Genomic DNA, 12,559 nt, shown 5'->3' on the forward strand with positions numbered 1-12,559 from the left:
ATATTTGAAATGAACCAGAAAATGACATTAGTTTTACCGAAGAAAAACAAAACAAAACAAAACAGAGAAAGAAATATGTATTTGTCTTTTACTAATGGCAGTGACCTTCATGATTCATTAAGATTTCACTAGCCTGCCATCATCTGTACAGATCCCAGGCCTCTGGATGGATAAATCATAGATTATAATGATTAATAAATCATTAGATTTATGTAAATAGGCAACATTAAAAACAATATGCAACCATCAAGCACTCTAAGACCACTTCTACATGTGCAATCTGCTCAGTTTACAGTCTGATGACATCAAATCTCTAGCAGTCAAACTGAGGAAACAAAATGGGGAAACAAAATTTAAGAAATAGAAAATCCACTTCTGAGTTGGAAAATCCGAACCTTAGTAAGAGTTTATGAGTAACATATTGGAACAACAGGACCAAACATTATAGGCTCACTCGAACACTTTGTCTTCTATTTAAAACTTGTCAAACTTGTTTTTGTTTTAGAAATGTATTTACAACGAGGTTAGACACTTGACTGCCAATTCACTCCAATGGAAACGCGCTGCCCAACACATTTAAGTTCCTTGCAAGTCCAAGTTAAAACCCTAACATTTTTAGAGGGCAGCAACCTGTTCTAGCTACCTGTTTTGTGATACAAGAACAGACAGTGCAAAAAAGTGTGATCAAAGAAGATGAAAAATAGCTGTACACAGTGGGATTTCAACTGGTAAAGACTCACATATCTCTGATTTTGTACACTATTTCCATCAGTTGAACTTCCAACTCTGACAGAAAACCGGTGCAGCAGGGAAATGACACTGACTGTTTCTTCACACAGGAAATGGGATTTTGTCTTTAGTCTTCATTGCACTGACTCATGGAGTAGAGCAGCAGGAAAGCAGAGCAGCAGATACAGCAGAAGCATGTTTTGCTTTAAACAGGAGGGCCAGAAGTTACTTAAGAAACACAAAGTCTCGGATGACACCAGCCTTAGGGATTGGCTGGTGGTGAAACCACTTGCTTCAGCTGTTTCTGGCCACAAATCAACTTGAATTTGATCTTCACACAATAGGCAAGAGATAACACCTTACAGCAAAGACAGCCAAGGGAAGATTCCCTCATGTATCTAATCCAACCTTTTGGACAACATCTTTTTTGGCTCTTGTGGTGTCTTAAATGATCAATATTAACTCACGGTCTGTGTTTTTTGTACTTCATTTCCCACATTTTCTTGTCAGCTTTTACTTGTCAACATACAAATACACAGAGTTGCTTTTTAAATATAGATACATTAGAGGAAATCCGATGCAGTTCTATAAAAATAACACATTATCTACATTAAGCCCAAGAGGGCTTCTGATCACTGTTTCTGTAGTTCTAATTCACAAGGACTGCAGAAGACCCACAAGTAAAACAGACTTAATATCTGCACCACTAAATATCTAGTGTCTGAGATGCTGCCAAAAGAGACATCGGAGAGATGTAAATGCCTGAAGCCAGAAAATAATTTATATTATGTACTGCTTGGATCACGTTGGCCTGTGAGGTTAGTAGTCAAGGGGAAGCATAGGACACCTTCATCTGGACATAAGAGATTCCAGAATGAGCACTGGAAAACCATACAGGGAATGTAAGAGAGCAGAGCTCAGGTATTCCCAAAAGAAATTAAACAGTAACAGCAGTTTTGAATTAACCCTAGAATTAGAATGGACCACACTGGAGATGTGTCATGTAGCAGGCATTACTTTCAGACCACTCGCTTGAGTTAAGAATGGTTCCATTATCTGATCAGTCTAAGCTTAAGTGTAAAAAAACAGGACTTTAAAGTTGGGTTAGGGAACCCATCAAAATGTGTTTACTGAGGGCTGCAAGAAGCACACACCTTATAAAACAGGTTACTAGCTCTAACAATAATCCGAAAACCTACCAATTTCAAAGTTGCATGTAACAGCTACTCTAAGATGGATTTCAGAAAAGTCAGGAAGCAACGGGTTTGGAATTTTCCATTATTAAGAAATACAAACAACTCTTTCTCCACACAAGAAACAGTCCCCTACTCCCAAAAAGAAACAACTCAAAACTCACAAGCCGTTAAATTTCTCCAGTGTGACATCTGGTGTGAACACATCCAGTATTCCAATGACCTGAAAATAAGGAGAAGGGAGAGAAAGAAACCATGCGTTAATACTACCTTAACACAAAAATTCCTGAATAGTGTAATTAGTGGAGAAATATGATCAAAAACGTTTCCATAACAAGATATCAACTACAGGCATAAAGATGGCTGAAGAAGTGCCTAACAACATTAGGATTTGCTATGTTAAATTTTAAAACTCTGAGGGCTACTTGTGATAAAAAAAAAAATGTATGTATTAAATAAAAGGTTCAGAGGCTTACTTTTAACCTGAATGACTTTAGTCTTTGAAATAAACCAGATAAATCTGTTTATAATCTGAACCACTCATAAGTGGTCCTCACCTCGCTGGACCTGCACTGACAGCAATGAAGATCACTTCAAACACCTGCTAATTTCCCTTAGGAGGCAATTTAGGTAGAAAGATTGCAATCCCTTACCGGAAGAGCGAGCAAGAAGCTAGAACTAAATTCTTCCCATAGAGAGTACAGTATCAAGAGAAACAACCACCTAGCAAAACACATCTCCCCACCGCAGCTTTTCCTAAGAGGGAAATTTAGGTTAGATGTTAGGCAGAAATTCTTCACTAGAGGGCAGTGAGGCCCTGGCACAGCTGCCCAGAGAAGCTGTGGGTGCCCCATCCCTGGAGGTGCTCAAGGCCAGGCTGGATGGGCTCTGGGCAGTCTGAGCTGGTAGGTGGCAGTCTGCCCATGGCAGGGGGTTGGAACTTATGATCTTTGAGGTCCTTTCCAGTCTAAGCCATTCTATGATTCTAGGATAGATTTTTTCAGTGGAACTACATCAACTGGATATAGTTTTAATACAGTCACCTCCAGTGCTTCTCTCAAGCTCATTAATGACTAGTAAATTAAATATACGGAGCTAGATGCTTCAAAAGATGTAGCTGGCATTGTCTAAAGCCAAATCTCAGCTCAGACATTGCTTAATCCTGTAAATTCCTACACATTACAGGCATTCAGAGTTGTTTCTTTTCAGCTTCTTAGAACACCCGTGGTTCAAACCTCAAACTGGAGTCCTGCAGTCAGGCACTGCTAATTCACAACAATTTCTGTTTGCTCAGAGAAAGCCCTGAGCAGGGCCCAGAAGCCAGGCTCTGCCAGCAGCCAGATGGTGCTCTGGGCCCCGAGCTACTCGTGCCATTTCCCAGGTCTGGGCTGCCACACTGACACTGGAACGTGGTATTTTGGGTTTGCAGGAATGCACACTATCTTAAACAGCAGCTTTTCAGGTTGGTTCTTTACTGATGCACATGCCTCTCCAAGCAACCTTCTGCAACACAACTTTTAGACACGCACGTCACAGGCTCAGGGTTATTGTGGTACTGAGTTGAAGGCCACGATGAAAAAAGGTATTTGAAACAACGGTGAGGAGAGGAATGGCATTAGATCTATAAGACAGACTGTCATGCCACCCCCCAACTGATGTCAGGGCTGTCTGGCTCTGATGTCATCAGTGCAGGATGGCTTCTGTGCTGAGGTCTGAAATGCTTTTTTAGAAGCCAAACACTTTGACAGAAAGCACTTCTCCTGTTGTCAGCAGGCCTGTGGAGTACTAACCAGTGGGGCAGAGAGAGAAAGCAATGGAAATGGAAAATGAAAGAGAATATTATTCCCAAGAGACCTGATATCTTTATAGCCTTATTCAGACCAATCTCTACGGCTGTGTGGTTTAGGGATTACACATCAGTTTAAAACCATGAAAAACTAGAAACTTCAAGAAAGGAAACAGGACTAACAGCGTATTATATTGTCAAAGTTACCATCAAAGTACTGAAATGACTGCACAATTCACCAGGATAACAGTCAGGATGGATTTGGGACATTATTAGCATATTAGGGTAGCAAATAATGTGGAAGCAAAGAGAAACACAGAGAGAGCTGAAATGCAGGGAAACGAAAGAAAGGAAGGACAACTTCCTTTATTTAAAGCTTTAAATAAAACCAACCAACACTGATGAAATCCTTCGTGCACCCATTTTTATCCTTTCCACACTCAAGGGATGTACCACAGTTAGACCGGGTGTTATCAAAGCATTGCAAGGCTGCACCAGGCCATCTAATACAGATGAAGACAGACAGCTCACAACCCCTCACCTTTGCAGCCAAATGTATCTTAGAAAAAATCACTAGTAATAATTTTCTGAGGACTGTTAATGAAGCTCATTCAGAATAATGTAACTACCATAGAACAGTCAATGTACCCACAGAGGGTTTGGTTGTTCTCTGAAGTGAAATCTTCAGCACTTCCTCCCCTCCTTCCCCTTTTTCTGAAGTCCCTCTTGTTCTCTCCAAGGAGGTATTTCCATGCCTTCATTCGCCTAAGCTATTTGCCTCACCAACACAAAACATACTGATGACAAACTCTGTGACGCCAGAATACAGCAGCGAACCGTGGGGGACAGTCCCACAGACAGAGCTGACGGAGCAGAAGATGAAGTGATAGGGATGCTGCACTGCCTCCATCTCTCCAAAAAACCGTTATCAGGCCCCCACAGTCAACACAAGAACGCGTTTCAGTGAAGAGAATAGCAGAATAAAAATCATTCAATGAACCACACCAAAATCTTACTTCTTCTCCATTGAACAGTGTCCCATCGTTACTTTATGCTTCCTGAGGTAAAAAATACTGATTCCGAGGGAGGCTGAGAACTTCTGGAGGTGAGCTTACAGTGGGCCTGCGTTGCTGCAAACCCTGTGTGAGGAATACCACAGAGACCAGCACTGCTCCCGCCGGAGGGAATTTTAAATGCTAAAACAGAAAACTCTTCTAACATGCCAAGGGTTTCACAATGCTCCTTTTCTTGTTGTCCAAAGCAAGCTTTCTGAAAAACCTGAAATCCCCGTTAGCGCCCAATATATAAGTCACAGTAATAGTTAATTGATTTAAAAATAAAAGCAAGGGGCCCAATTGCTTTCCTTCGGTGATCTTTATTGAACAGTTGTGCTTAGGCATGTTTCTCCTTCCCTGGAACAGAGATATTTAGTATTTCCACCCAGACCACTGCTTTCTGCAGCTATGCTAAGAGCAAGGAGGCACAGAATGAAATGAATCCTCCCAGGAAGATACCTCTCCAGACACTTCTCTGGGAAAAGGGAAGGAACTGGACAGAGCGTAGGAAACCCCCTTTTCCATACTGTGGGAAATCCTAAGTCTGTCTAAAATGCCCTCTTCTCCCAGTTAAATACAGTAGTTGCAAAAACTTTGTGGTGCTTAAAGACACTGTCCCAGCACAGAACGAAGCCACCACAAAACATGCATCGCAAGAACCATCTCTTTTTCATAGCGTGTTCTCTATGAAAGCTGAGGTGCTGTGAAGCGTTCTGTAGCCGTGTTCTTCCCCTCTGATAAGGAATGAACCTCCTGCACCCAGGGATGGCGATGGAAAGCACCTGTGGAAACTGGCAGCAGTGCTGCCCTTTCACCACCACATTTTTTCCCCACAAATTCTGCCAGGAGGCGATTTCAAGAATGAAGCGCCCACAAAGGATGCACTTTGATTCCTTCTGCCCATCTAACTGAAAAACAGTTTGGATTTCCATCAGCTCCCCTGCAGTACCTTCCTTGCTTGTTTCAAAGCATGTCTAATGGACAGAGCTCGATGTGTGCCTCTCCCGTCTTCCTGCAAAGCAATGCCAGCCAACAGCAGAACTACACTTCTGCTGGTCCTACTCATTTCAGGTGGGGATGTTTGTGCTCTGTACACTGCTGACTGTGTCCCTCTCCTAGGAAGTCGCTGGGGAAGCATGGCAGTGGCTACAGCCTCATTTTTAATCTCTATCATTCCCCTGCACAAGACATTTACGCTGATCACTCTGACCAGTTTTAATTACTGACAGCAAATAACAACTGTTTTTGTAAGGTGGTTTCCACCCTCCTCAGACTACCTCCTGTTCCAAACACAATTCTGCCATGGGCACACAGCAGTGAGGAGCTCCTCACCCATAAACTCCCATGCACGTTCATGTATTTTCAAGCACTGTTTCACTGGATTTCTGTAAAGGAAAGTTTCTGATGCAAGCAGCGGTACGCAAATGAAAGACTCGATCTGCTATAAATTAATAAGTAATGCAGGGTATGCCTCTCATGCAGTAAGTGCTCCTTTATCCCGTGGATGTTACGCGTGAGCACACAGTGAAGCTGAGCAGCTCTGGCACTCAAGCTACAAACACGTACATTTTTTAAGAGAGAGCCCTGCTGGGTTGCACTGAACTATACATCACGCTGCATTACATTTTCTGCAGCGTTAGCTTCAACTTCTTGTTGTTGTGCTGTTCCACATCGCGGGGTGCCAGCATCCTTTTAACTACGCTAAGCCTCAATCTTTTTATAATTGTAACCCCCAGCACAAGGCTCACGCTACGGTCACCTCCCTTCCACCCAGGGTTACCTCCACTGCACCTCCAGGAGAGATGTCTGCTGAGGGACAATGAGCTCCTTTCTCTTCCCTTTTTTGCATCACACTGACAACACCAGCGTAGCATCCTGGCACAGTGCCATAAAATCTGACATCGTAAAAGAGCAAAAAATTTGAAGAGAAAGGCAGAGAATCACAAGCTTTTCTGACCAGACTCACTGTAGTCCTGAGGGCTGGAGGAGTCTCTACTCTTTGTGAATAGAAGCAGGGGTAACTTCTTCAGAAGCTAAGTGGCATGATGAAGCACACCAGTGCACGAGCAGCACATCCACGGGCACCAGCCACACCTCAGGAGCCACACTCCTCTAGAGACCTGTATGCAACACCCAACAGACTCAAACTGTGGACTTACACCCTGGAGCGGGCAAAAATCCTAATCCAAAAAGGTTTGGGTTTCAGTGCTGTTCTCACCGTGTTTTACTTGACTAAGTACATCAGTCTGCTTTATTGCTGTCTAAGGCTGGGTGTGAAGAAACAGGTGATGGCTGACATTCAGCCTGGGTAAAACACCTATTAGGTAGGTTTGTAAAATAAGCCCAACATGTGATGACTGCTATTACCATGTTGATTTACCAGCTCCTGGAGTCACTTCTTTTAATACTCAGTGTTGTGTTAGCTGCCTTGCTGTTCGTAGCTTTCAGCATGCAGAAAAAGTGCCATGAATGTTACTCCCCTACAACATTTTGACAGCAGTAAATCATACAGCCACGCCTCACTTGCAATCTATAAGCAGATTTGCCACTTCTGGACAGGATTGACAATTTGCACTTCATGGCACTTATCTCCTTAAAGGATGGGGATTTTTCAGCTGATGCAGCCTGCAGGCTTCCTGCAGGAAATCTAATACATTGAGCATTCACATTGGCACCACTCATCTGTAAAGGTACGGCTCACCTGTAACTCCTTTCTTGGACCGACTTCATATACTTCCTCTTCTAATGCTCACGTCAGGCTGGATGAGCTGCAAAAGTGGCAGTGTGAAGATCTCCTCAGGTAGGAACATACTTTCCCAATATTTTCTCTGAAAAAAATTTGCCCCTTGGCTGATGCCAAAAAACCTCACTTTTTTTTTTCCCATAACAAAGAATTCAAGGTAATTAAGCATCAGCTAACCTGAAATGGAAGGCCTGCATCATCACCTTCAGAAGCATGACTGTAGAGTGAGAGCTGATTTGGTGTCTGTTGGATACCTGAGCTCCTTCCAAAAGGGGGAAAAACGCAAAGTGGTTCCCCTAACGTAAAACATACACTGTTCTTCAGATGTTGGAATTCACCAGAGAGTAATGTTCTCACAGAGACATGACTGAGAGAGCAATACAGAGTACCTTTCAACAAATACTGCAGCTGACTCTTACAAGGTTTCCAGGAAGACATCTGTAGAACATTAACCGAGTCAACTTAAAGAGATGTTTAATAGGCATCTGTCAAAAACCTTACGCCAAAAGCACATTCAGAATTTGAATTGGTACAACTGGGTCAGAATTATCACGTGTGCTTATGTTAATATATAGATACAAACGTATGCTGGCACACGGGCAGTGTTTTCATTCTCTTTCTGGTTTTAAGTCAGAGCCATAATAGATAATTTTAAAGGTCCTCCCTTAAAATGAACTCAAAGTGTAAAGAGGCGGGGAACAAAAGCTGCACTACCCAAAAAAACTTCCTAAAGGTAAACAGCCTGGTCTTCTACATGATGCAGTAGGTGCCAAAGAAACAACCAAGATCTGTAGTGGGAGGAATACGTCAAGACAGCATGAATAAATGAAGAAAAGCAGAATACACAGTGTGCTTTTCATTCTGCCTTAGCTGTTTTTATTTCTCATTTTCACACCATTCCCTCTTTTCTGCCAGAGTATCTGTTTATACAGCTACTAAGTGATCCAGCAGCTTATCTTGATGGAAGCTAACTTTCCTTTTTGGCAATATCTAAGGCAGTATCAAATATCTGGGTTAAATTACTTCTTAGGCAACAGAAGTAGCTTATGATGTCCGTGAAACATCCCAGATCCTCTCAAACTATAACACCTATCAAAACACAGATCTGAGTGCCATTAGAGACAGGTCTCACTCTCTTCATAGATGGCTTCTACCCCATGGTCCTCAACACCACTTCCCTCATGGATCTGTTTTCTAAGGGATGAAGAGAAGTTCCATGCTACAAATTCGCATGGCTTACAAAGAAATATTCCTCGCTACCTTTCAGTAATGTGCTACTAGAAAGCCATTAGGGGCCACGAAGACTTGGCATATAAAATGCAGAGATGGTCATCTCTGCAACCACAATTGCCTATTCCTGAAAATGCCTGAATAGATGAGCAAACTGACCTGGGAGTTAATTCCCCTAAAAGGTAAAATACAACTTCAGTAAAATTAAGTGGGATGACTCCCATATTTATGTTCATCCTGTAGGATAACATGACATCCTACAACCCTTCCACACTAAGTAAATGAGCATACTCTTCAAAGGATCAACAACAGAGGTAATCCAGGGTATCAAGCAGAAGTTTTCTTCAGTTTTCTTCACTTGAGCAGAACACAATGAAGAACTGTAACCCAGGTTTATTATTGATATCTCCTGCACTCTTAATGGAGGGTCAGAGATGCCAGTTTTCACTGTGATGTGTCAGAACATTTTCTTCTATTATTCTGAATACATCATAAGGTTAAATAAACTGTGATAATACATTGATACATACACACCATAACACTCCCTTGAAAGCGATAATGGGCGGACATGGTGGAAACCACAATGGACGAAAGGAACAGAGCATCACACTTTTCATGGAATCTGGCATCAGACACATCATGGTTACAGAAGTCACTTCGAAAGCAAAGTAGATTGGGTGTAGAGGAGTGAGTTGGATGTAATTTTAACTATCATATAAACACAACCTTGAAACAGTTTTATAACCTGAAGTAGAAAAAAAAAATAGCAAGATAAAGATTAGTGCAATGGCAGACTGGAGCAGTGTCACAACAATACTTCTAATCCACAGTGGCAGTACTGCAGGCAGGGTATTACACACCACCATACATACTTCGATTACCAACAGCCAAGGAGGAGATAGGAGTGGCATCACTATTTTACTGTGGCCTCTGAAACAGTTACTTCAGCTGTATTCATTTTAATAGTGGTTGGATGTATAGTACAGCCAGAAGGATAGATGCTTGCCGTTATGCAGAAGTATACCGCAATGGATTAGTTTGGAGAACTAATCACTTGGAGCAGGAACAACACACCGGGGGCTGCTGATGCAAACGGGTAGGAGGACAGAAGACTGAAATGCTACACATTTTTGTAAATCCACTCTTTGGCAGCAATATGCAAAGAAAGAGGCTCTTTGACAGAATTGCAGCAGACCAAAGATTGGGGGGAGGCCTGAAAATCCTGATGAGGAGTGCTACTGCCACTCTGGTCTAATTTGGGATGGGAGGAATGTTTAAAGAGTATCCCAAGGTCAGCATGGGGGCTAGAAATCCTGAAAGGCTTTGCTGCCAGTCCTGATTCACAGTGGGTGAAATGAACAGTATGAGACTGGAATCGTGGATAGAAATCCTCGTGAAGGGCTGTACTGCCCCTTCAGCCTCATAGTGGATGGGTGAGGGGTCAGTGTCTGCCTCCCCAGTGTCCACACATTCCTTGCATGATCATTCATTTGGTCATTGTTCTTTAATGAGTAAATACCATAATTTGTGGTAAAACTTTTCCTTGGCACCTAGATCAGCTTTTTCCTTCTGTGGCCCAAACTGTATTCTAAGACTATATGTTACATATTATTCCCTTCCTCCATATATATATTGATTTGTAACTGTTACAAATGGCACCCACACTCCCAGTGAGCACTTCAGTCTGTATTCCATAGTTACCCAACAAGCTTGTGGTGAGGTTCCAGAGTACTGTCCTGAAGGGCCTACATGAGTAGAAAACACAACCCAGCACATGATTCTGGGAAATGGAAGACAATCTGCAAACACTGGACACAGCTAAGAGCTTTTGCCTGCATAAGCTATCTGCTCCCAAATAGTCAGTGAAGAAAATGCAGAGAGTGTGAAAGCCCACGTATGACACAGAAGTTCCCTGCAAAAATTAACTCTCTGATAGGTACAACAGTGGTTAAAAAGCTGTTACTTTGAGGGAGTCATCAAGTACAATGAGGAAATACGCTAAAAGATCCAGACTAAAACGTTAAGAGGCACACAAAGCCTTAAGGCTACAATATGGCCTGCTTCTTCTGGACAGTCCAGATATCCCACTGATTATTCTTCAGAATGAACCTAGGCAGCGCTGGTACTCAGACTGTTAATCCCATAATGTTAAATGACAATGCCAGGTTACTGTTAGCACCAGTTTCTCTCATCCTCACGCCCCATCACGTAGCTTGCCATGAAGGCTATGTGAAGAGAGAGATGCTCCAACCTCCCACGTCAATCTCCCACGTTATTATTTGAAAACAGACTCTGATGTATCATTTTAATAAGCCACCGCCCCCAATTTTTCTTTCTTTTTCAATTTAAAGCATTTAAAGCCACTGCTGCGATCCTCCAAGCCCACCATGGGACCCCGTCCTCACGCTTCAACTCCACAAAAGTTTTTGCACAGATCTCTTCAAGACAAACAATTTAATCACACTTTCAGCACTTCTTCCTACAGCTGTTCTTCTTTCGTACCGTGTGGGAAACTGTGCCGAGTGTTATGTCCTATTCTTTACTTTCCACTGAAGCACTTTGCTTAGCTATTCCCAAACATTCCCTGTTTCCCATTACAGTTCCAAATACTTCATGAAAGATAAAGCAAGCCCTACTCCCTCAGATAGGTATGCATGCATAACATGCCCACCTTCAACAAGTTCTGAAAGCCTGTTTCACTTTCCAGATGCTGCCGCGTGGGATGCACAGCACAGACCCATCCTCCCGTACCTCACAGGGATGTAATGACGAGGATGGAGCCTCTGGGCTCTCCATCTCTCTCACTGGCCCGGAGCACAAATTCCACCGTGGTTCTAAACCTTCCCACCCAACCTTTCCTACAGGACAGCGAGATGGTGCTTCTCACAGGAGACTCCCATTAGTGTGAGCTGACGTTTGCAGATCAAGGACAGGCAGATGAAGGACAGGCCAGCAGGTCTTGTCAAAGAGCCCTGAACACTACAGCTGCACGTCAGCTCGCCCAACTCTGCCCGGTTTCTTTTCTTTTTCAGTGCACTTAAGCTCTGCGAGGACTGAACTCACGTTTTCGTGCTTCATGTGCTTCAGGAGGCGCAGCTCTCGGTAGGCTCTCTTGGCAAGGATCTGGGACTGAAAGGGGCGGTACAGCTTCTTAATGGCCACTTTGGCGCCGCTTCTTCCATCCACAGCGGAGCTTCAGGGGAACAGAACAGCGCCGGATGAGTGCGGGCGGAGCGGTACCGCCGTGCTCTGCCTGCCCTGCCCTGCCCTGCCAGCGGCGCGCCAGGCAGAGGAAAAAGAACCCAACCCAGGTGTCCCGCTCCAGGGTGGAGCCCGGGACGGGGACACGCGCGGCTCGGAGCGCGTTCCCATCCACGCACGGCCGGCTCCCCGCTCCCCCGCCCGGCTCTCCGCGGGACGAGGCCGCCCAGGTGCGGGTGGGGCCGGCCCTCTTCAGCCCCCTCCCCCCGGGCCCGGCAGCGCAGCCCGGCTCGGAAAAAGTTGTCCGGGAGTAAAGCGAAAGCGCCGCGCCCCGCCGACCCCGGGCTGCGCCCCGCCGAGCCGCCATCTCGGCCGCCCCCAGCCCCGGGGTGCGCCCTCCTCCCCGGGGCAGCCGCAGCCCGGCCCCTTCCCGCTCACCAGACGGTTCCGTAGGCGCCGGAGCCCACGGGCTGCAGGTCCCGGTAGCGGTCCCGCACTTCCCAGAGGGTTTTGGTGATCTCCTGTTGGTAGAAGCCGTTCTTGGGGGAGGACATAGCGCGCGGCCCCTGCCGCCACCTCCAACAAAGAGCCCGGGGGGGAGCGCCGAGCGCCGGGCCGGGCC

At 44.6% G+C, this 12,559-nt stretch overlaps 1 protein-coding gene across 1 annotated transcript in view; it reads right to left on the bottom strand.

The window, feature by feature from the left end:
- The window catches only part of MAPK12 (mitogen-activated protein kinase 12), a 28,688-nt gene extending 16,129 nt beyond the window's left edge, over positions 1-12,559 (bottom strand). Inside the window, exons 1-3 of the mRNA XM_001233061.7 lie at positions 12,376-12,559; positions 11,800-11,929; positions 2,087-2,145 (exon numbers count right to left, since the gene is read on the bottom strand). Of these exons, the coding sequence (XP_001233062.2) occupies positions 2,087-2,145; positions 11,800-11,929; positions 12,376-12,491 (305 nt within the window). The 5' untranslated portion in view covers positions 12,492-12,559. The remainder of the gene's footprint in view (positions 1-2,086; positions 2,146-11,799; positions 11,930-12,375) is intronic.

The sequence above is a fragment of the Gallus gallus genome, chromosome 1 (assembly GCF_016699485.2).
Source record: "Gallus gallus isolate bGalGal1 chromosome 1, bGalGal1.mat.broiler.GRCg7b, whole genome shotgun sequence".
In the NCBI taxonomy this organism is placed as follows: Eukaryota; Metazoa; Chordata; class Aves; order Galliformes; family Phasianidae; genus Gallus; species Gallus gallus.